The sequence below is a fragment of the Ascaphus truei genome, chromosome 2 (assembly GCF_040206685.1).
Source record: "Ascaphus truei isolate aAscTru1 chromosome 2, aAscTru1.hap1, whole genome shotgun sequence".
NCBI lineage: Eukaryota > Metazoa > Chordata > Amphibia > Anura > Ascaphidae > Ascaphus > Ascaphus truei.
The window spans coordinates 231,371,394-231,397,201 of NC_134484.1; the positions used below are offsets into that span (position 1 = coordinate 231,371,394).

Genomic DNA, 25,808 nt, shown 5'->3' on the forward strand with positions numbered 1-25,808 from the left:
GGTCTCCATTTCCTCTGGGGTATCCGCATCAGATTTGGAACTTTCAGATGCTGAGAGTATCCCATCTGTATCCAACCAAGATAACCGGTTACATTTTTTAGATCCAGGTACAAAGACACCGGTCATAGAAGGAGGACAAGGAGGGGAACAAAGAGAGTTAAGGGGTCGAAAATTCCTCACACAAAAAACGAAGTGAGTAATATAAATACCAATACGGATATTGAGATGACGATTATTAATCTATCCGATATTATTCTCACAGAAAACCAAAACTCAGTATTGCGACGAGGACTCTCTTTTGCCCCCACATCTTGTATGGACCACTTTGAGTGGATTAAGGATCTGAATTTATTTTGTAGGAAACTTCTTTTGTTTAAATTTTTTGCCAAAGATCGTGATGTCACTAATGATAATGTTGAACTTGTACACTTAAGCACACAGGAGAATGCTCAGTTACAGGACTTGGAATCCTTTGTTCATGAACAAGGAATTATGCAGATTGAGGAAAAGGATATTCTAGCGCATTGGAAGCCCCAGTCGATATTCTGCCCTCCATGGCAAACATGTCCACCAGTAGAGGTCTATTTAAAACTGGTTACAGAGGACTTCAAAAAGATCAAGACAAAGATGGAAGATGCTAACCTCACAAAATCAGAGCTGACAGCGATAAAAGAATTGCAAGCCATGCGGGACATTGTCATCAAACCCAGTGACAAAGGCGGAAATATAGTCATCTGGCCTGAGGTGATGTATGAAAAAGAAGCATATAAACAATTAAAGAACACTGTATGCTATGCGGAAATTGCATCAGACCCGACAATCCGCTATAAAGCTGAGATTGATCGTATATTGAGGTCTGCGGTGTTAGACGAATATATCACAGATCGTAACTGTCAGGCCCTTACCACCAAATTCCCCAGAGTCCCAACATTTTATCTTTTGCCCAAGGTGCACAAGAACCCGACCTACCCCCTAGGAAGGCCCATTTTGTCGGGCATAGGGGGGCTATGTGAGCCCATTTGCCAATTTATTGACTCTTTTCTGCAACCGTCAGTGGAGACTCTGCCATCCTATATCAGGGATACAATGGACGTGTTGGCGCGCTTGGCCTACATCACGGTCGATGATGAGACACTACTTGCGACCTGTGATGTAGAGTCCCTTTATACATGTATAGACCACGAGGATGGTTTGCACACCACACAGTTCTATCTGTCCATGCAGAATGTCTCCGCTGGCTTGATGGACCTGCTCCTGAAGTTACTGAGATTTATTCTCACTCATAACTACTTTATCTTCAGGGGCAGGTACTATTTGCAGAAGAGAGGCACTGCAATGGGTGCTACGTGTGCCCCCTCTTATGCAAATCTCTTCCTGGGGTGGTGGGAGCGGGAGATTGTGTTCTCAGAGGCTAATGCTGAATTCACCCAACATGTGTTGTTGTGGTTGAGATACATCGACGATGTGCTGATCCTCTGGCAGGGGACAGCAGCTGGGTTCAAGGGCTTCGTCGATGTTCTCAACCACAACGACATGAACATCAAGTTAACATTCAGTTGTAGCAAGACACAGGTTGAATTCTTGGACCTTTTTGTGAATCTTGGGCCTGACGGTACATTACACACCGACATTTTCCGCAAAAAAACATCTACAAATGCCATATTGCATGCTTCTAGTTTCCACCCGGAACACCAAATTAAAGGCATCCCCACCAGTGAATTCTTGCGCTTGAAGCGCAATGTCTCCACTGAAAGGTTTTTTTTTGAGAGGGCATGAGAGATGAGGAAAAGATTCTCACAGAGAGGGTATAGCAACAGATGTGTAGAGAAGGGTTATAAGAAAGCCCTTAACACCCCCAGGGAAATTTTGCTGTGTCCAAAAACAAAAAATAACATAGACCATCAAATTTGTTTTATTGGCACATATAATAGACAGTGGCACCAGCTACGCCAGACACTGCAAAGTCACTGGAACATCTTAATGACCGACCCTGACCTTAAAAGAAAATTGGGTGATAGGGTCACAATGACCAGTCGCAAGTCTCCAAACCTCAGGGATAAGCTTGTGGCAAGTCATTTTGTCCCAACACCCAAAGAAACATTCCTCACCACAATAAAAAGAAAAGGCTTTACCAAATGTAAAAACTGCTCTGCCTGTCGATACATGTGTCAGACAGATGTATTTACAGACTCCAACAAAACAAAACATTTTAAAATCAAGGACTGTCTCAACTGTAAGTCAAAAGGAGTGATTTATTGCCTTATGTGTCCCTGTGGTCTTCCGTATATTGGGATGACCACACGAGAACTAAGATTCAGAGTTCTCGAACACATCAGGAACATAAAAATGCCTCCAAAGATATTTTGGCTTTTAAGAAAATAACATCAGTTGCACGGCACTTCTGTCTGACACATGCATCAGATGTGACACTGTTAGAGGCATTTGCGATAGAGAAAGTGAGCCTTGGATTGAGGGGTGGTGATTTGGAAAAGGCACTCTTACGAAGGGAGTCCAGGTGGATCGTTCAAATGGACTCAATGATACCACGGGGCCTGAACGACTACCTGGGCTTCGCGATGTTCATTTAGGTACAATACTTATGCACCCGTCCCCTTTTTTGATGCTTACCCTGCTAGAACTCTCTGCTTTCAAATTGTAGTGATAAGAATCTCATGCACTTCCCTTTTTCTCCCCCTTTTACTCTCTTTTTTCCGCCCGTAATCAATTACAGAGTCCTGGGTTTGCTCCGCATGAGTTCAGCACTAAGATGTGATCCACACTGCATCTCAACCTGCATAATGAATTTACTTACAACAAAAGAGCCCTGGCTGCAACGAAGAGGATCATCAGGAATTTTGGACATGAGTACCATATCATCCAAGAATTGGCAACTTGGACCAACCAACAATTGTACTATACAAACTCTCTCTTTTTTTGAACTTCAGTGTGCTTTACATAGGACATTTGGAAACCTGAAAATGACTTCGTGGTGTCTAAAGTCATCAACAGATCAGAGTATAGAGCCTATGCAACAAATAGGACCATGAAGACATTATGATAAGACATATATACCATTACTGATGGGATGCCCATGGAAGGATTAAGTTTTGAAATTATGTTCAGGACAAAGTCTCCACGTATTTTCTCGTAGGACTTTGCTAACACCAGTGAATTATAATTATATAGCCTCTATGATGGACAACATCATGTTATCATCATTACTGTCAAATACATGGAAAATGATCTCCTATGAGTGCATACAATTTTGATATAAGAACGCTCTATATGGATTCCCTTAGAGCTAGGTACTTTTATTATGCCAACTCTGTTTGTTACTCACATGGGATGCCTAAGCTATTCAATTTATAATGATTTATATTCATAACAGCACAAATACCCCTGAATTAGGGACAAGATAATTGGTTATCCAGTTTTTATTTATTTATACTACTATATATACATTATCTTAAATATATGGTCATCATTAGTAACTACTGTTATGATAATAATTAATCATTATCTATCTGATGGCTTGGACTCCCCTGCTTTGTGATCATGGATGCTTGTTGTACAGCTTATTCATGTTAGTCATATACAATGTACTATACCCCTTTAAGACAGATTCCTTTTTCCACAGAGCAGTGAGATATACATACTGCGCATGAGCATGTCAGGCCTAGGCATTATCCATGATATAAAGATTGCACTATTTTAGACAACTAAGGCAAGCATGCGCAGTTAGGCGCTTTGAGACCAGTGAGAACTGAAGCATTTGCCATCTCCTCCATGACCAAGTGAAGGGCGCCGGGGGCGCTGACGTATGACGTCACGGACATGCGCGGTGGCAGTCGTGATGCAATTCCCCTGCCCTCGGCGCCCTGAATTCAGGGAGGAGGAGTTTTCAGTGCTTCCCTATTTTGTTGGCCTTTAGATAGCGCATTATAGGCGACAGCTCTGGCATGGTCGATCGTTCATGACGTCATGCGCATGCGCAGTACTGCGTTAGTGATATTTGATTGCCAGTTATGCCCTCTTGTGGGTAGGAGTTTAGGAAATACATCTCAATCATTGGCTTTCAGTCTCTGATGCCTTTATGACACTGTGTCTACACATTAGTACACTCCCTACTCCATGTGCTGCTTATTAAACATTATAGGTGTTTCTAATCACTAGCCTAATTAGATCCCTTTTTAAGGTGCATGTTACACTGCCTACAGTACCACTCCCAGTAGAAGGCTAAGGCCGAAACGCGTAGGAGCAGGTCCAGTAGGCAGGATCCCCTGTCTTGTCCCCCTCCTGGGACATTTTCATGTGCTATGAGCTTTGCTCCTTGACTCCTCTACAGACCCTGCTGAGTACCTGACATAAGGTGAAGTATCTATTATTTGCTGTAACAGACTAAGGTGTGCTTTTTTGTGATTATCCATATGCTTTCACAGTGAACTTGCTGATTTTGCAATGTTTTACATTTGTCCCCAGACCTAGGGAGACAGCAGCAATTTGCTACATAGTGCATTAGCCACCTTATCCAACCACTGGGATGTGTCTGTTGGTAGCTTTTTGTATACACCTTGTCAGGTATTTTTTCAGCATTCTATTGTCTATTTAGACCGTTGTACTGTCTTTCAGGGTAACTCCCTGATTAGAGGTTTAATCAAGTTTGCACCATTCAGGGGATCCATGCCGTGTTTTAATTTTCTGTGCTTTAATTTTTACTTTATGTTCTGTGACATTTTCCAATAAACATTGTGGTTTTGTATTGTCAGGCATACTTGAGTGCTTTCATTGGGGCTCTTTTGTTCTTTTTGCAATATATATATATATATATATATATAAATATATATATATATATATCATATAGACAAGAACAATAAGCACTCCGTCAGGTAAATCAAGGTGATGGGTGCAAATCCTGTAGAGAATAACTAGGCAATACAATACCGTGTATGAGACGAATATCAAGAGGCAGCACTCCAATTGATGGTCAAAAAAACTTTGTATTGTTAAGACTTAAGGGTTATTAAAGTTTGACCATCCATTGGAGTGCTGCCTCTTGATATTTGTCTCATACACAGTATCGTATTGCATATATATATATATGCAAATGTAAATACAACTGTATGCTCATTTGCATGTCTTAGGAAGGTCTGCAACCCAGCCTTTCACCATTATCACCCAGCACACAGCACTTCCACTGCAGCAAGGGATTCTGGGAAATTACATGCAAATGAGCACTCAGTGCCACTTTTTGCTTCAAAAACCATTTTTAACATGGTTCCCTATATATACATATATATATATATATATATTCGGGACACTTACCAGTGGCCTAAACAGAGATCGAAAAAAAAAAAATTTTAACTTCAAAGTTTTTTATTGGGTTTTACAGCTTATGCATTGTTCCACATCCCATTGTTAAACATCCCTAAACCCACAGAGATTTTCCCCTTTTACTCTCACCGTCGGGGGTAAAATCGCTCATAATCTGTGTAGGATGGACAACATGTACTCACAAGACTAGACAAACAAGACTAACCTGACCAAGGACAAGACAACAAAGGGTGGAGACACCGGGGAGGGGGGGGTAGGACTTCCAGCGTGTGCACCGGGGTCGGTGGGCATTCGTCTGATTAGTGCTTACTCTCCGGACGTCGCGTGACAACTCTCCTTCATGTATCAGTTACTACTGGGAGGGGATTCCTACCTGTCTCGTAGCTATGGTATTGTATGTTCTGCTCAGTCACCAGAGAACGCACTTACAGTTATTATTGCAAGATTGTGCTGGCATCTATTTCGGGGATGTCTGTCTGGGTAATCCATGGATCCCAGACTTTTAGGAAATTTCGGCCAGAGTCGTTGACCCAGCTTGTCAACTGTTCCATCTGGTAGACATGCCACATTCTGTTTCGAATTTTGGGGATTACTGGTAAATCTTGCTGTTTCCACATTGCTGCGATCTCGCACCTGGTGGCGGTTGCAAAATGTGCGACCAATTTGTGTGCCGATTTCGGCAGACCCCGGATCCGCCTGCCCAGAAGGAATAGCCACGGGTCCAGGGGGATCTCTAAGTCGAGAATCCTTTGTGCCCATGCTCTAATGTTTTCCCAAATCGGGACCACAGCATTTGAAGTAAGTCCGCTACCTCCCCGCAATGTTTTGGGCAGAGCGGGGAGTATCCGCTGACAAATTTAGAAAGTTTTAGTGGGGTGTGATACCAGCGCATCAGGACCTTATGTGCGTTCTCTTTTAACGTTGAGCAAATGGAGCTTTTGGCTGCCGCCTGTAAGATCCGCTCCCAGTCTTCGTCCTCTAGAGTCTCCCCTAAATCCGTCTCCCATTTAGTCATGTAGTTCAGTCTGGAGGCGTCAGGTCCGTGTGGACAGACCACTTCCCGGTACATTCTAGAGGTAAGTCCCCTTGTGTCCATAGCTCTAGAACACAGCTGCTCGAAGTTAGTCCTAGCTGACCTAATTGGAAATTTATTGTAAAATGCTCTGATCTGGAGGTAGCGGAAGAATTCGGTATTTGGTAGGCCCTTCTCTGATTTGATGTGTTCAAATGTTTTAATAAATGTACTCCCCTCCAGATCCTGCAATTGCCTATATCCCGACTGTATCCAATTTTTAAAATGTCGTTCACCGGCCATCCCCGGGGCGAATTCTGGATTACCGAATAACGGGGTCATTAAGGAGTGTTTCGTCGTTAGGTTATGTTTAAATTTGGAACTCCTCCACACCGCCAGAGAGTTCACCATGGTCCGCAGCAGCATCTCTGCCGTGTTGTCACATCGTTTTGGTAGCCAAATTAGGTTGTGTAAGTCTATTGGTGCACAGCAGGTTCTCTCCAGCGCCACCCATCTCCGCAGTGACGGGTCTAAGTGCCACTGGATAATTTGACCTAATTGTGCTGCTTTATAGTATGCCATCAAGCAAGGTACCGCTAGTACTCCTCTATTCGTTGGCCTTATTAGTATGCCCTTTGCAATTCGCGGGCTCTTGTTATGCCATATAAATTTCATGATTCTTGACTGTAAGGCGAGGATATCGGCTCGCACCAACGGTATCGGCAGGGCCTGGAACAGGTAAAGCACCCTTGGCAGAAGATTTATCTTAATGCTATGAATTCTTCCAAACCAAGAAATTCCATACCCCGCCCACACCCTAAGATCCTCCCTTAGAGTTCGAAATAGTTTGGGATAATTGGCTTTATAAAGGGAACCATAGGTCCTAGTAATATGGATACCTAGGTATTTGATTGAGGAGGCTTGCTACTTAAAATGTAAATTTAGTTCGATTAATTTTTCTACCGGCTTTGGCAGGCTAATATTAAGGGCTTCGGATTTGGTCTGGTTAATTTTGAACCCTGAAATTTGATTAAATGTTCCCAGAATCTCGAAGACATTGGGTAGAGAAGTAAGAGGCTTTGACAGTGTCAGGATGACGTCGTCAGCGTATAGTGCCACTTTGTGGGACTGGTCCCCTACCTCTATCCCTGCTATATCTGGGCTTAGACGGATATGAGCCGCCAAGGGTTCTATACATAGTGCAAACAGCAGCGGGGACAGGGGGCACCCCTGTCGCGTCCCGCTACAAATTTTAAATTGCTCCGAGGGGAAGCCCTGATGGCGCACCCTAGCTGTAGGGCCTTTATATAGGCTAAGATGGCTTCTAAGATGCGTCCCTCGAACCCAAACGCTCCTAGTGTTGCCCTCAGATAGGTCCAATCGATCCTATCGAAGGCCTTCTCAGCGTCCAGACTTAACAACATAGACGGGATGTTTTTTTTATTGGCCAGATCAATCAAGTCTATTATCTGTCTCGTGTTGTCTGCCGCCTGCCTTCCTCCGATAAATCCCACCTGATCCGGATGAATTAACCTGGGCAGGACAGTACCCACCCTGTTAGCTAGCAGTTTAGAAAAGATTTTCACGTCAGAATTGATCAGGGAAATGGGCCGGTAGCTCTTGCAGTCTACCGGGTCCTTGCCGGGCTTGTGGATGAGGGAGATTGAGGCCTGGAGCATCTGGGTTGGGAAGGAGCCTCCCGCTAGAATTTCATTGAATAATTTCAGAAGCTGTGGCGCTAGTATTTTAAGATATTTTTTGTAGTACAAATTTGAAAAACCATCTGGTCCCGGTGCTTTAGCTGGTTTAAGGGATTTTATTACCTCTGACAGTTCTTCAAAGGTGAAGTCTCCCTGTAGTGCCTCCCTCTCTACTCTACCCAATTTGGGAAGGTATGCCTCTTTGAGGAATTTCTGTGTTTTCTCTCCTATCTTTTGTGTGTGGCTGACCTTATCTCCGTCGTAGAGAATTTCATAGAATTTTTTAAATTCCTCTACTATTCGTCTAGAATTGGAGGTGAGGTCCCCCCCCTTAGTTCGTATTGAGGAGATAATATACACTGGCGACACACTTTATTCGAGCTCGGCTAGTCCCACGAATTCGGGTATACTCGGGTGTATTGAGGTTTGTGACTGTTTTCTGCCCGAGTGCATTGCGTTATTTTCCAGGCAGGGATTGAAGCATTTTATTCCCGCTGGCTGCAATACTGCACAGTATATATATATATATACTGCATTACAATTCATGAATTTATGCCATCTGGTAGACATGCGAAGCATTGCAGCCTATTAAATCCTAATCATTATCATTTAACAGATCAGCCGCCCGTCAGCCAGGCATGAACCATGGCTGGGAAGGCAAACGCAACGGGGCTTGTCTGAGGTAAGGAGCGGCGCATTCCAGGTATCTGCCAGGTACATACTGGGTATTTGCTCGAATAAAGTGTGTCGCAGCAGTAGTTAGGTAGTTTGTTACGTAATTTGTTGGCAAGTAGGGTATCTGGCTTGTTGGCTTTGTCGTAGAACTTACGCTTAGACCAGGCCAACTCCCTCTCGGCTTTGGAGTTTAGCAACAGATTAAGTTTAGTTTTGGTATCAGAGAGTTCCTTCAGGGTATCGCTCTGTTTGTTGGATATATGAAGTGCGGAGAGATGTGCTAGTCTCTCACGTAGTTCTTTTATCTGAGCCTCCTTTGCTCTTTTTGTTTGTGCTGCTAGATTCATTAGGAGTCCCCTCGTGGTCGCCTTATGGGCCTCCCAGAGTGTGGAGTGAGAAGATACACTCCCCGTGTAATCTCAAAATATTCCTTGATTTTATCTCCTATCGCCCGCTCCGATATTGGGTTTTTTAACAGCAGCTCATTTAATTTCCAGTTCGCCCCTGGCCTGCCCAGCGACCGCAGTGTGCACCGCAGCTCAATTGGTGCGTGGTCTGACCATGAAATATCATGGATCCCAGAGTGGGAGACCATGGGAACCGCCTTATTAGAAACCAGGAAGTAATCTATCCTACTGTATCTGTCGTGGGGGTGTGAGTAGAAGGTGTATGCTCTCGCTGTGGGGTGTTGTTCCCTCCATAAATCGATCAGTTGACAGTCTCGTAACCCTTGAAGTATGGTTAGTACGTCATGTTTCTGTGGTTGATTAGTCCCCGTGCATCTGTCCAGGTCTGGGTCTAGGGTGCGGTTCAGGTCGCCTGCTAGTATTACACAGCCTCGTGCGACCTGATGTAGCTTATCAAAGAATTTTGTGAAGAACTGCGGGATTTGTTCACAGGGGGCATATATAGAGATTAAAGTGACATCTTGATTATGGATTGTGCCCGTGACTATGACCTAGCGCCCTTCGGTGTCTACGTAAGACCTAATGACCTGGAAGGGCAGTCTGTTGTGGACTAGAATGGCCACTCCTTTTTTCTTAATCGCAGCAGAGGACAGGAAGACTGTTCTGAAGTGTTTGTCTAGATATTTTGAGTGGTTAAGTTGGGAGAAGTGTGTTTCCTGAATAAACACTATATCTGCTTTTTTGCGGATATAATCGCGGAAAGCAAGTCTACGTTTTATTGGATTATTGAATCCTTTGACATTGTGTGAAATAAGGATCAGCTCATTACTCATCTGGGAGGTGGGGTGAACTTGCAATAGGGTGCATCGGTGTTCTCAGCTCCGCCGCCAACCTTCTCCTTTGCAGGACTTTGTTCGCTCCGAGGGGCCCTCGGAGTTCCATGGCTGGTGGGTCCTGGGGACTGGGAGGAAACAGAAGGGAAACCTGGGGGGAATACATATACAACCACACACAATTAATGTCCTCAGAGCCGTGGACCCGCCATCTTGGCTCCAAGTCCAACGCCTTTGGGGTCTGGGGAACTGCCGCGGGACACCCCCCGCTGTTACCTCTCCCCCGTTCCCCCTCCCCTTCCCAAAGGACTTTCCTGGGTCTTCCCAACCCCAGCCCCTGGCCCATGTGGACCGCAGAGCAGGCCCAGATCCCGTAGCTCCCGCCCCGCTCTTAACTAATTAACTTTGTTACAACCTCTATAAATTGTAACTCCTAGTTTTAACGCTAACCCTGGTATAATTTGCTACCCCTCGCCCCCGGTTCATGACTTTTCCTGGTAACCCCTGCCTCCTCACCCGTCCTCTACCCGGGTCTCCGAGTTCTACGCTATTGTAATCTGCTTCTCCTGGTGTTCCTATCCCCTATATCACCACCAGATCTCGTCCTAGTGTCAGTCAGGGTGGCACATTTCTCATCCCCCTCCTCTGGTGCTCCCTCTTATAAGGAGCTTATCTCTCTCATTTGGCGCTTCTGTCCCCTGTCTTCTTCTGAGCCTTCCTCTTCTCTACACCACTTCCGACATACTCACCTATTCTGAACCTCTCATCTTACCTACCGGTCCTTCCTCTACATCCCGCTGCTCTCTTTTCACTTGTTGTACCCTCTCAACCGTTGTGATAGAGGAAGGTAAGAACAAGTGTAGCAACATCCCCCCTTGCATACTTTCTCCTGCCAACAGCTTCTCTCCTTACCTACTCCCACCTCTTCACTCGTGCTACTGTCACACCCCCTCCACCTTCTACTTACGTAACCACCCTTTCCCAGCCTCTCACTCCACTCTTTCGCCTTCGTGTCTGTTCTTGTCACTTCCCCCGTCCGATCAACCTTGTATCCCTACCTCTCCCTTTCTCCTTCTCCTTCGCTTAAACTACTCAACCCTTCTTTCGCTCCGACCTCTGCTTCTTCTCCCTATCTACTTTTCCTGTCCCCGGCTCACTACTCTCCTCTCTCCCGCTCATAGGCCTATGCTGCTATGTAGTCCCTTTAACATATGGGGATTATCCCAAGTCCCGCTGGCGCTGCGTCGCTGGCCTCTTCGGTCGCGCCATGGATTTCTGCTCCGGTGTCCCTTTAAGGCTGCCGCTGCGGTGGGCCTCCCACGTGTCACGTGTCGCCACATTGTGACGTCTGCTGCCGGCTTCTCTGCCCCATCCAAGATGGCCACCCGCTCACTTCTGCTATTGGTGTCCGGACATCCGGCCGCCGCCATTTTGAGGTCGTCGTTCATCATGGGCGGTTGTGTTCGCGCCCTCTGCTCGGCTGGTGGGGACTTCCTGCTCCTGCGTTCCAGCATGGATCTCTGCCTCCCTCGTGGCTGCCACAATCTTTGGGCCTCCCGCCTCCATCTCTCAGGTAAGTAAGTCTTATTTTACAGGCCACCATGCGGAGGATTTCTCACTGAAGGGAAACTTGTCTTGGGCCCTGTAGAGTCTTTAAATTCCATTCCTTCTGGGCATGTTACCTCCTCAGCTATGTGTAATGCCAGCTGAGGCGGGGATGTAGCAGGGCAACTTTAAAACTTGAACTTGTAACCAGGTAACTTTGTAAACGTTCGTTTTGTTTTATTTTGAGGGTCTCCCCCCTTCTGATCCTCAGCTTTTATTCCTTGGTGACTGGGGAGTATTTCCCATTGTTGCCCAGCTGGGGCCCGGGATCTCCTCCGTCTCTTCATTAGCCGTCGGGGCCTCCTTAAGACCTAGCTTCTGGAGAAATGCATCTCCCTCCCCAATCTCCTTCATGAAGATGGATCTGCCATTTCTGCTCACCGATAGCCCGAATGGAAAGGTCCAACGGTAGCGGACATTTTGGTCAATGAGGATCTTTGTAATCGGGAGAAGTGTTCTGCGTCTCAGGAGGGTCATGGGGGACAGGTCCTGGAATATGAGCATTCTGGCCCCCTTGCATTCGATCGCTGGAGTGGCGCGAGTCTTGTGGAGGATGGCCTCCCTGGTTCTATAATAGTGCAATCGCACTATGATGTTGCGCGGTTGTTCCGATTGAATAGGCCTCGATCTTAGGGCCCTGTGGCAGCGGTCCATCTCCAGCCTCTCTTTGGGGGACTCAGGTAATAATTCCCCCAGCCATCTCAGGACAAACTCTTCACAGTCCCCTATCTCCTCGGGGACCCCCCTGGTCCTAATGTTACGCCGCTCTCGATTTTCGGCATCTTCTTGTTTTCCTTTAAGATCATTAATTTGTACTTGCATCTCTGCCGTTTTTTTTGCATTCCGTTTAGTAGCCTTGGTAGTCAGGTCGAGTTGTGTCTCCATTTGTCCTGTACGCTCCCCCAGGCTACCGAGCTCCCTCCCCAGTTCTTTGATCCCCGCCTGTAATAAGGTCTTTAGATCAGTATAAAGGCGATTGAAATCGCAGAGCCGAACTGGCTGATATTCAGGGTTTCCGCTGTCCTCCCTCTCTCCTTCCCGCTCTGAATCGGAGCACTGCTTTGAACTCGGCGCCATTGTGGATTCAGTCGCGCTGTTTCGGGTACTGCCGAAATACTGGGGGAGCCCCTTTGGTTTCGGGGTTTTGGCTTGCCGTTTTGACATCCTGGTCAGTTGTGTAGCTGCTAGGAGTAGTTTTCCAGCGTTTTTAAATGGGTTTGAGGTTGATTATTAACACTATTCTATGAGCGGGGCACAGAGCACTGGAATCACACTTCCATCTTCTCTGCCGTCGCGCATGCGCCTCCGAGATCGAAATTTTATGAGTCATTACTGACACAAGTGAACTCTCTTCCCATGAGCGCTATAGGCCATGTCTGTACATACTGTGCTATATGTATGCACACAGCTGTCTCTCACACATACTTATACTGCTTGTTTTTCCATCCCTATACACCAATAGGGACCACATAGTATCCACACACACTTTAAGTTATGCTACTAACTCTCACTTTTCCACACCCACCCACACCATTTATATCCGCTCCCACTACACACACACCTTTTGTAAAGCACTGTATATACTGTGGGCTCTCCATTCATGTTAATTCACACTGATACACATACACACTCTTTCATCACTTGCTTTCAGGAACCTTTTGACACCTCCAGCCATAAAACACATCCACACCGGGGGAAGGACCAGCACAGATAACATTCCAATAGACACTGTTTATAGTATAGCTTTTGCTTGCTTCATTCATTGTAACATCGCCGGAAGAAGAGATCAGTGTATCTCGAAAGCTCGCACAAATAAAAGCATTTCGTTAGCCACAGAACGGTATCATCTATTTATTTTTTGATTTTATATATATATATATATATATATATACAAATATGTTTTACCAGATTGGAGTCCGGGAAAAACGAGACAGCACACAGTCTTGTAAGTCCAAAAGAACTATATTCAGTTTAACATGGCACCACATCCAATGTTTCGATCATCTAAACGTAACCTTCCTCAAGGACGCACGTCCCTGAGGAAGGTCACGTTTAGATGATCGAAACGTTGGATGTGGTGCCATGTTAAACTGAATATAGTTCTTTTGGACTTACAAGACTGTGTGCTGTCTCGTTTTTCCCGGACTCCAATCTGGTAAAACCTATTTGTATACATGTGCATATGGGACAAGCATCAGTATTTTTTCTCTTGTTTACAGTGTGCCAACTGAGTGTGATTTTTTTTCATATATATATATATATATATAATATATATATATATATATATATATATATATATATATGATCCAGATGAGAGCCCTTAAACAGGTCACTGGAATATGTAACTTGTAAGGAAGCCTCAATACACATGTATGCAGATGGCACAATCCTATATGCACACAGCCATAGCCTCTCTGACCTTCAACACATACTTCAGTCTGACTTTTTGAGACTCAAAAACTGGATTTCCCAAAACAAACTGTTTTTAAACACTGACAAGACTGTAACAATGGTATTTGGGACCAAGACTACATTTGTAAAGCTTCCAGTGACTGAGCTCCTGATTAGAACCAACGCTAACACCACCCTAACACCTGTCACTAGTTTTAAATACCTGGGCTTATGGTTTGACTCCCACTTAACATTCGGGATGCACATTGATACCCTGACAACCAAGACCTATGCCAAACTAGGGGTACTTTACAGGAACAAATCCTCCCTAAGTCTCCTGGTCAGAAAGTGTATCGCACAGCAGATGCTAATGCCAATTATTGACTATGGAGACATAGTATATGTCTCGGCTCCTTAAACCCACCTTAGCAAACTGGACACCAACTACAATTCAATTTGTCGTTTTGTTCTCCAATGCAACTACAACACACATCACTGCGAAATGCTCAAAGAACTAGATTGGTCAACACTAGAGTCTAGGCGCAAAGTTCACCTTTCCTGTCTTGCCTTTAAATTCTTCATGGGCAAGCTACCCAGCTACCTGAACAAGCTCCTCACCCCTACCACTTGCAGCACTTATCACCTGAGATCAGACTCCAAAAGACTATTCATGGTCCCAAGGCTCAACAAAGTATCCGGACGTTCCTCCTTCTCCTTCCGTGCACCCCAAAACTGGAACAACCTTCCAGAGACTCTCACATCCACCACCAGTTTAAGTTCTTTCAAATCTAAGGCTGTCTCACATTTTAACCTGGTCTGTAACTGTTTCATACGCTCATAATATATATTTTCTTTAACTATGCACGCAATGTCTTGTATATAATGTAAACCCTGTTCATTCATGTAACTGTACTTGTAACCATGTATTATTTGTTTTACTCTGTGCCCAGGACATACTTGAAAACGAGAGGTAACTCTCAATGTATTACTTCCTGGTAAAATATTTTATAAATAAATAAATATAAATAAATATAATATATATATATTTATATATATATCCAATTCCAGTGACCTGTTTAAGGGCTCTCATCTGGATCATTTATTAATTTATATATATGTGTTACTTGATCAAGAAGAGCTTAAGAAAGGACCGTATGGTCTGAAACATACGTTGCTCTTGAGCATGTTTGATTGCCTGCCTGCCTGCCTAAGACATGCAGATGAGCATACAGTTGTATTTACATTTGCATATTTGCTTTGCTGTGGAGGGTTTTTGTCACTTTTTTAACTCACCATAACTTAACTCAGTATGGTAAACCTCATCCTTTAGCTTCTCTGCATACCCAGTTAACCAACCCCACACTGATGAGACCCATTAAGGTCGAAACAGCTGTCTGTGGGTGGTCGCTTCTCGGCCTTTTGGCTAAGATCAAGGCGAGATGAGTGCTCCTCTCGACCTGCACAGCTATGACCAAATGCAGTACTATCCTACATGGGGCTCCAGTAGGAAAGGTCTGTGGCAAGCATTTGGCCCTCTAGCTCGTTGAGAGGTGGTGTCCAGGCCCCGGACCACAGAACCCCTGAGCCTTCGGGCTAAGGGGGGATGGCATTCGAACAACCAGCCCTTCGGGGCTGGGGTGCACCCGCACAACCCTCGAAAGAGGGGATATGATGTGAACTCCCTTGCGGGCCTCGGGCCAGAGGGAGGAAGAGACGGATGTCCTGAATCCTAATGGAGGAAGGCATCAATGTCCCTGGAGACCTAGGCTTTCGGGCTGAAACCTCCAGGGAAACTGGGCACTGAGGGCGGGTCTGACTTTGGTTGGACAGTCCAAGGGCAAGCTCCCTATCCACTGAAGTGGACTGGGATCCGATGAGCGAGAGGGTGTACCCCCTAGTGAGGAAAAAGCTGTCTGTGGGTGGGTTTTCTGGGTATGCACCTTAACCCTGGTTGTGCTCAGAGCTGTGACCATGCAGCAAGCTTAAGCCTATAGGGAACCATGTTAAAAATGGTTTTTGAAGCAAAAAGTGGCACTGCGTGCTCATTTGCATGTCATTTCCCAGAATCCCTTGCTGCAGTGGAAGTGCTGTGTGCTGGGTGATAGTGGTGAAAGGCAGGGTTGCAGACCTGCCTTAGACATGCAGATGAGCATACCGTTGTATTTACATTTATTTATATATATATATATATATATATATATATATATATATATATATATATATATATATATATATAACACACAAAAGAGACAAAGACAATCCCCTTAGATAGCACTCTATAATATACCACCAAAATAATAATATAGAATACAGCAAAAAGACCCGGATGCTCTGTCAAAGCAGATAATGAACAAGATTTTATTAATAGAGCAGCAAGAAACACTAACTTCAAAACATGAACATACTAATGGCAGTTGAAAATACATAGGTAGTGACTCTATCTTACTTTTCCTTGTGCCTTTAGTTACACATTATATTTTGTAGCGAGGGTTTTTTCTCCAAGGGGTTTTTTCTTTGTTCTATCTAGCTTTTTTGTGTTAATTTATATTATTTATCTGCAAAATTTTTTAGACACAATTTAGTTATTGGTTCATTTATTAGCATCTATCTTGAGAGAGTCACTACCTATGTATTTTCAGCTGCCATTAGTATGTTCATGTTTTTAAGTTAGTGTTTCTTGCTGCTCTATTAATAAAATCTTGTTCATTATCTGCTTTGACAGAGCATCCGGGTCTTTTTGCTGTATTTGATATTATTATTTTGGTGGTATATTATAGTGCTATCTAAGGGGACTGTCTTTGTCTCTTTTGTGTGTTTTATAAATGTACTTATCCCCCAGCACCAGCAGTCTACCCTAATTATTTCATTACTGACTTTTTGGGTTTATTTTTTATACTTAATTAGTCAGTGTTATTTGGGGACTGGTTTAACCACTTACATATAGTGTGAGCAACATACTTTTTTGTGTATTTGGTTTATATATATATACTAGCTGAGAGATCCGGCGTTGCCCGGGAGTCACACTGCCCCCCCCCCCCCCCACACACACACTGTCCCCCCTCCCCCACACACGATTTTTTTGTTCGGCGAGAAGATTTTTTGGTGATTTGTCGACCACTATATATATATATATATATATATATATATATATATATATATATATATATATATATATATATATATATATATATATATATATATATATATATATATATATATAAAAATATATATATATAAAAAAAAAATATATATATATATATATATATATAATTATATATATAATATATAAATAATATATATATATATATAATATATATATAAAAAATATATATATATATATAAAAATATATATATAATATATATATATATAAAAAAAATATATATATATATATATATATAATATATATATATATATATATATATATATATATATATATATATATATATATATATATATATATATATACACACACAGCTCAACCCAGTTATAATGCAGTGCTTGGGGTCCAAAGAATCTCATTGCGATATAAGCAGATCGCGTTAGATGTCCCTCTTTCCTCGTGCCTCCTCCCCCATCCTTACCTTGGCTGACGGCTGGCGTCATGATGTCACATTGCCATGGCGACACCAACTGAAGCCGTCTGAACCACGGTAAGGAGAAGTTACAGAGGCCTTCTCCGCTTCCTCTGCATTTAATTTAAATGCCTTCGGGCAGCTTCTATAGGGAGGAGCGCAGTAATATATAGTCTTCCACCTATAAGTATTTTACATTTCTTTTTAGTGGACTTGGGAGCGATTTGCATTCCTCTGGCTTTTGAGCCATATCGCTGTGTGATAAGCATGTCTTTGGACAGCCAGAGTCCTGCTTCCCACCTGTGACAGTGAGGGGGTAACCAGGCTTTAAATAAAGGTTAAGCCCATTTTTAGCTCTGATCTCAGTATAAGGGTTCAAGAGAGTTAGCTTTTTAGCCCAGGAGCAATGTATGCTTTACATGTGCCATGCGTAAATAAAGTATTTTATATGTTTTTATCTTTCTGGGCATGTCAGCGAGCAGGGATTGCTAGGGCATGAGTTTCAAGGGGAGTTTTGCAGAGGAATTGTCAGAATGTGCATAGGTACAGTAGTTGGGGTCCAGAATTGTCTGTTCCCCTAAAAATGTACCCGGTAATGATGCCTGATTCTCGGATACCATGTAGGCACATTGTCCCAACACTATCGCCATTTGAAAACGCTTGCACGACTCACCGCTAGGGTTCCCTGCTTCAGCATAGCTCAGAAAGGTAAATGGGGCAAAGGGATGTAAAGTGTCCCTGTAACTTAAGGGCTACCTAGGTTAAGGGGGATACCCCAGAACCTTTATTGAGTTTGTGCTTGCTCCAACCATAGATAAGGTTGTGAGGGGACTCTCAGAGTCCAGTCCAAGTCCAATAGACAGTCTGTGTGTGGAATACAGGCTGATAGAAATAAAAGTATATTTTTCGATTCTATTCCCCATACCCAGGGCTTAGGGATGTATTAAAGTCTGACATAATGAGGAGTAAGTGGGGAGGGGAAAATGAGCTCAAGCTACTGTCTAAGAGATGGTGCCAGGGGTAAAAGGGTCATTGAACACATAAGTACACTTGCCTAAAAAAGTAAAAGAACCCCTTTGAACAAGCACTCATATAGTGGTGAATACAGATAATTAAAAAAAGTGACCTTTATTAGTGTATATGGGTATAACAAGTGAAGTGCATAACACACAACACACTTTAAAACAAGTATTAAACTGAATGCCTCCCAGTTTTACTAGTAGACTGATGGAGGTAGTGGTTGAAGGAACCAAGATTGACTGGCACCAAAGGAAAAAATAATCAAAATAAAACATAAAACATAAATGGTGCCACAGTGTGGTATATATATTGGTTGAAAGAATCTGGTGTATGTCAGTAGTGTATTAAGACAGTCACACCGCTTTCATGCCACATCTGATAGATATGTTACTCATTGACAATGTATGGAGTGGCTATATTTATGTTGCTGATATATAGTAGGCCAGCCCGCATATTGAGTACAGCCTAATTAGGCTCCATTGTCAGGAGAAAACAAAGGGTTAAAATTGTCCTTCAGATCAACGCTGGATAAAATGGAGAGTAGCTGGAAATGAGGCTACTCTGTAGCTAGGGAAGTGAGGCTATTCAGTGGGAGAGCTGGTTACATTGTTTAACTGTTTCCATTATGGTCTCCCACTAGATAAACTGACAGTGGTAAATGCACACTTCAGAATGCCTTTAGCCTAAATAGAGCATAGCATGTCAACAAGCAATAAACTGCTGCTCATGTCCTCTATGGGGATAGCATATGTGATGTTAGGAAGGCTAACTGATACGGAGATGTATGCTAATAGAACCGCCAGGGATTTGAACTTATAAATAGTATACAGCTGCCTTTGAGGAGGTTGCTCAATACCTGCGAACCTGGGTAGATAGTGTGGGTGCAGTGATGGTGATATATAACTGCCCAGTACTGTCACTGCATTAAATAATAATTTGTGAGCTGACTGTGTTTGTAAAGGAGTCAGTCTCCATTACCACATCTTGTCTAAAGCTGTTAAACCCTGTTCACTGGGTATCAGCGATCGTGGCATTTAGTGCTCTGCGCCACTCGGTAGTATACCCTCATTAATAAAAGGGGTACCTGGGTGGCTGCTATCTCGGAGCATTCAATCACAGCTCCAGAGTAACGGCGCCTGTAAAGCTCCACCCGGCGTGGTGTATTCATGAACACCGCCGAACATTAAACTGCCGGGTGGAGTAGGGCTCTGACTGCTCAGTTACAGGCTGTGAAAGCCCCTGCGTGAATACAACAGATGCCGCCGCACTAACACATGTGCTGACGTCACAGAGGAGCGCCCACCGACGATCGTTTCGCGTCACACTGACGCTTTCTCAAGGTGTTTAGGCAAGTGTACTTATATGTATTAAAGTCTATTTTATTAATACAGCTCAACCACGTTATAGCGCGATCCGCTATAACGTGGTGTGAGCGTGGACCCCGAAGTGTACCCCGATTAAAAAAATTTTTAACAAACTTTACACACACACACACACACACACACACACACACACACACACACACACACACACACACACCTCTGGAGGTGCTTGGGCTGCTGGGGAAGGTGCTTGGGCTGCCAGCGTCTCACTCTTGCCTTCTCCCTCTATGCCAGGGGATTGTGGTGGGGCTGCTGAGTTATGTGCTGGGGCTGCTGGGGGATCGTGGTGGGAGAAGTGCTGGGGTATCGTGATGGGAGAGGTGCTGGGGGATCGTGGTGGGAGAGGTGCTGGGGGATCATGATGGGAGAGGTGCTGGGGGATCGTGTTGTGAGAGGTGCTGGGGGATCGTGTTGTGAGAGGTGCTGTGGGATCTTGGTGGGAGAGGTTCTGGGGGATCGTGATGGGAGAGGTGCTGGGGGATCGTGGTGGGAGAGGTGCTGGGGGATCGTGATGGGAGAGGTGCTGGGGGATCATGGTGGGAGAGGTGCTGGGGGATCATGGTGGGAGAGGTGCTGGGGGATCGTGATGGGAGAGGTGCTGGATGAAGTGCTGGGGCTGCCAGCGTCTCACTCCTGCCTCCTCCTTCTATGCCAGGGGATTGTGATGGGAGAGGTGCTGGGGGATCATGATGGGAGAGGTGCTGGGGGATCGTGTTGTGAGAGGTGCTGTGGGATCGTGGTGGGAGAGGTGCTGGGGGATCATGGTGGGAGAAGTGCTGGGGGATCGTGGTGGGAGAGGTGCTGGGGGATCATGGTGGGAGAGGTGCTGGGGGATCGTGTTGTGAGAGGTGCTGGGAGATCGTGATGGGAGAGGTGCTGGGGGATCGTGATGGGAGAAGTGCTGAGGGATCACGGTGGGAGAGGTGCTGTGTGATCACGGTGGGAGAGGTGCTGGGAGATCGTGGTGGGAGAGGTGCTGGGGGATCGTGGTGGGAGAGGTGCTGGGGGATCATGGTGGGAGAGGTGCTGGGGGATCGTGGTGGGAGAGGTGCTGGGAGATCTTGGTGGGAGAGGTGCTGGGGGATCGTGGTGGGAGAAGTGCTGGGGGATCGTGGTGGGAGAGGTGCTGGGAGATCTTGGTGGGAGAGGTGCTGGGGGATCATGGTGGGAGAGGTGCTGGGGGATCGTGGTGGGAGAAGTGCTGGGGGATCGTGGTGGGAGAGGTGCTGGGAGATCTTGGTGGGAGAGGTGCTGGGGGATCATGGTGGGAGAGGTGCTGGGGGATCGTGGTGGGAGAAGTGCTGGGGGATCGTGGTGGGAGAGGTGCTGGGGGATCATGGTGGGAGAGGTGCTGGGGGATCGTGGTGGGAGAAGTGCTGGGGGATCGTGGTGGGAGAGGTGCTGGGGGATCGTGGTGGGAGAAGTGCTGGGGGATCATGGTGGGAGAGGTGCTGGGGGATCATAGTTGGAGAGGTGCTGGGGGATTGTGCTGGGGGATCGTGGTGGGAGAGGTGCTGGGGGATCATAGTGGGAGAAGTGAAAGTGGAAGTGGGAGATCGTGGTGGGAGAAGTGCTGGGGGATCATGGTGGGAGAGGTGCTGGGGGATCGTGTTGGGAGAAGTGCTGGGGGATCGTGGTGGGAGAGGTGCTGGGGGATCATGTGGGAGAAGTGCTGGGGGATCGTGGTGGGAGAAGTGCTGGGGGATCGTGGTGGGAGAGGTGCTGGGGGATCATGGTGGGAGAAGTGCTGGGGGATCATGGTGGGAGAGGTGCTGGGGGATCATAGTTGGAGAGGTGCTGGGGGATCATGGTGGGAGAAGTGCTGGGGGATCGTGGTGGGAGAGGTGCTGGGGGATCATGGTGGGAGAGGTGCTGGGGGATCGTGTTGTGAGAGGTGCTGGGAGATCGTGATGGGAGAGGTGCTGGGGGATCGTGATGGGAGAAGTGCTGGGGGATCGTGGTGGGAGAGGTGCTGTGTGATCACGGTGGGAGAGGTGCTGGGAGATCACGGTGGGAGAGGTGCTGGGGGATCGTGGTGGGAGAGGTGCTGGGGGATCATGGTGGGAGAGGTGCTGGGGGATCGTGGTGGGAGAGGTGCTGGGGGATCGTGGTGGGAGAAGTGCTGGGGGATCATGGTGGGAGAGGTGCTGGGGGATCATAGTTGGAGAGGTGCTGGGGGATCATGGTGGGCTGCTGGGGGAAGTGCTCGGGCTTCTGGGGGAACATGCTGGGGCTTCCGGCGCCTCACTACTCCTGCCTCCTCCCTCGTACCGATCGGGTTCACGGCGGCCATTTAAAAAAAATATTTGCGCGGTCCCGGTTATAATGCGCGGGTAGCCCCCGAGGACCGCGTTATAACGGGTTTCAGCTGTACATTGAAATGTACTGTAATGAGCTGGGACTTTTGGAACCGATGTTCAGACAGTCAGGTCTACCAAGTTGCTGCCAGTAAGGCTGCGCTTATAGTGCCGGTGACAGCGACATCGCATCAAAACAAATGCATTGCTGCCGTCGCGTGCGCTTATAGTAAGCTGGAAGTCATCTCAATTTGATTTTTCCAGCGACTGCAGCCTGTGGCAGTCGCGTTGCTATACGCATAGCTTAAGTCTGCTGGACATCAGAGTTCAAAGTAACCAGGGGTGCTAGAGGTGTGAAAGCCATTTGGGTGGCAGGGAAGGGCTCAAGTACCCTCGTCCTGGAGTACAATGGCAGTCGTCTGGGTTGCCATTTGTTCTGCCAGAATTAGTGGAGCCTGACCCAGCGGGTGGCATGAGATAGCCAGGGACGGAAGTAGCAAACTTGTGCATGTTCCATGGCAATTTCAGATTTCTCGCTGACCCAGCTTTCTATACTGGCTTGGCTCCGACTGGCTACTGACAAAGTTCCCATGCGATGATTGGCTGTTGAATTGAATGAAACTCCAAAAACTATAAGAATCGTCTGAGCCAGTCAGATTTCTAGCGGTAGAAGTGCAGGCAAGCTTTTCAAAGATGCTCTTGCGCAAATAGCAGAGCAACTGGCTTCCTTTTCAAGCCTGAAAAGTCTGCCTGCCAGACTCTTACGTCCCGTTTTTCCCATTTTAATCGAATGTAGCGGTCACGGCTGGGATTTTATGCCAATTTCGGTTCCAGAGAATCAATGGTAGCTCCCAGTCAATAGAGTCCAAGTTCTCAGAAGAGAAGGGAGCGGTGGCATGCGCAACTTCATGCAAATTTGGGAACCAGGAGATTCCAGACAAAGTCCCGTTCATGGTAAAACTCTTTAGAGTTCCCTGCACATAGGAGAGTCTAGTTTTCGACCCCCAAGGTGCTTTTCATCTGTATTTTGTGTTTCCTTGTGTGTATGTGAATTTATGATTAATAAATTACAATTTGTTTAATTACCTTGTTTTGATCAATGAATGATTCTGGTAAAAAAGTGGAAATAACTTAGTCTCCCGTGACACCATCTCTCATTATCTTCATTGTGTCTCTGATAAGGACAGGGTGGGATAAGGCCAAAAGAAATGCTTTATTTACAAACACTTCCCAATTCAGAGACCTCTAAGAAATTCAATCGGCTAACTATGTAGAATTGCACTTACTGATACTTAAATGTAAATTAACTTAATCACATGTTCTTGCTGAAGCCAGAGGGAGGAGGGGGTGGGACGATGGGATGGCCTAGTAATGATTGCAGACACACAACAATGAAAGACAGAATGATTCTGAACAGCTTCATGTTTATTTGTACCTAGCACATACAATGAAGATTCAAACAAATGTCAATGGGAAAGCATTTGTAAACAAATGTATTTTACAAAATATATATATATATATATATATAAACTATTCAAAATATCTCGGAAAAAGAGTGCCAGTGACATCCTCACTTCGAGAGGGGTTTATTTGTTAAGGCCACAGCAGGAAATAATCTAAAATGATGTACCATCTTGAATACATTTTTGCAGCACTGCTGTGAAAGTCTTTAGAAGAATATCTTGCAAACATTTTGTCTTTTTGGCCCAAATCTTGACCCTTGGCAAATCACTTCAGATGTGTTTAAAAAAAAAATCATCTATTTAATTATCAAAATGTTTCAAATAGGAAGATACCTCTTATTTGAACATATTTGGTGCGACACAATCACTGTTTTATGGAGCAAATATTACAAACACAAGGAAATTGCACTAATCAATTAAAATACAAAATAAAAGAAATCCAGTTGCTAATCAGAAAGCTACGACTTTTTGGTTAAGACGCATTATTAACCCCAGACGACTTTACAACATGGATCTGTGGAATAAGTAAGGCTTTGAGAAAAATCCTTACTAGAATTCGCACGCTTAAAGGCTTATTTTTGCTTTAGCTAATTACATAAAAGCAGACATATTAAGGCATTATTGGTAACATCCCTGTTGTCCCAGTAGCAGGTACTGCTTTATGCAAGAAGATTCTATGCAGAATTAATAATAAAAAAATAAAAAATATAAACATTTTCAAGTGTTTTATATTTCCCATGGCCCATGAATCTCAAAAAACTATCTTTTATTGTACAATCATCAGTGGGTATTTCAGCTTTTTTTGTAATGGAACACATCCATTTTGAGCACGGTTATTTTCAGCTGCTTAGTCTACATATTTGAAATGCCTATGCCCCCCCCTTTTTGATTGTGACAGATATCATTAACAATTACCAATATTATGTTATATTTCGTTCCCCCCCCCCCCCCCCAGCCTTTCAATGCTGCTTATGGCAAAATATGGTATCATAAATGCTTCCCACCCAGCGTCACTTAACTTACCTTTGGTATATGGGATATTATATCATAGTTATTTGGATTTATATTATGTGTACCCTTTTGCCATGGCAGAGGTCCAGTAAGGGATGGCCCATGGACTGCTCAGCAGATACCACTGCCATAGCAGCTCCAGAATATGCTGCAGGTATCATAAGCAGCAAATGAGTTAAACGCTAACCTAGCCATAGATATGTCTTTTCCACCATGGCGAACAGAAAAAAACTGCGTGCTGTAATAAGACATCACACATTCACAACTCGTGTCCTCCTTTCTGTGGCAAGATGTCTGTTTGCGCAACGTTCTTTAATTAAACAACAAAACAATTACTACATTCATTTTCCTTCAGAAGCGCAGTAAACTTGGATTAGCAATTACTTGTATTCCTTGTTTCGGCTAATAAAAAATGATGTGAGTTACGTGCAGCTAGCTGGAGCCATGGAGGGCTGTTTTATTAGACAGATAAGCAGTCTTTACTCTAGGGATTGTCTGGAAAGCTTGTACTTTTAACAACATTCTATTCAAACGTTGGACAGACAGATGAGTTCATGGAATGCAATGAATATCTAGAATGGTAGCTGAAATTAATTAGTCTGTGATGCTCAAAGTGTTGTCATGAGCTTATCTTGATACATGATGCTTTGAATGCCTCCCAAATTCTTCTGATTCTGATCTTGGATGTATCGTATATTCCTGACTTCTCCACTGGGGGTCGGTCTCCAAAATGACCTGTCATCGTGAGAAGATGGCCTGCACCATTTGCACAGTTATTGGTTAGTGACACATGGAACAAACATATATATATATAAAAATAACTCTTAGCGATATGAATAAGCAATAAGCATTTCTAATGAAAGTTTCATCAAAACAAAAGTGAGTGGATAAATGCTAATGAAAGGATGCACTGAATTTTAACATGCAGCATATGTGCTATTATTCTCCAACTACAATTATCAAAATAATAGTTGGATGTGACAAAGTCATGCACAAGTTGTAATGAAAACCAGTTACAGCTGGGAAAGGTGAAAGCACGCCAAGCAAGTAATACATGCAGAAACATGCAAACATTGAGCGACTGAAAATATGCCTATGCACACAGCTT

At 44.7% G+C, this 25,808-nt stretch overlaps 1 protein-coding gene across 3 annotated transcripts in view; it reads right to left on the bottom strand.

Moving 5' to 3' along the window:
• The window catches only part of EPB41L4B (erythrocyte membrane protein band 4.1 like 4B), a 472,815-nt gene that overhangs the window by 249,475 nt on the left and 197,532 nt on the right, over positions 1-25,808 (bottom strand). The window contains exon 16 of one of the 3 annotated variants that reach the window (XM_075585949.1): positions 23,631-25,456. The exons of the other annotated variants lie outside the window; for them this stretch is intronic. Coding sequence (XP_075442064.1) covers positions 25,309-25,456 — 148 coding nt within the window. The 3' untranslated portion in view covers positions 23,631-25,308. Of the gene's footprint in view, positions 1-23,630; positions 25,457-25,808 lie in introns of those variants that run through there. 3 annotated transcript variants of the gene reach the window in all.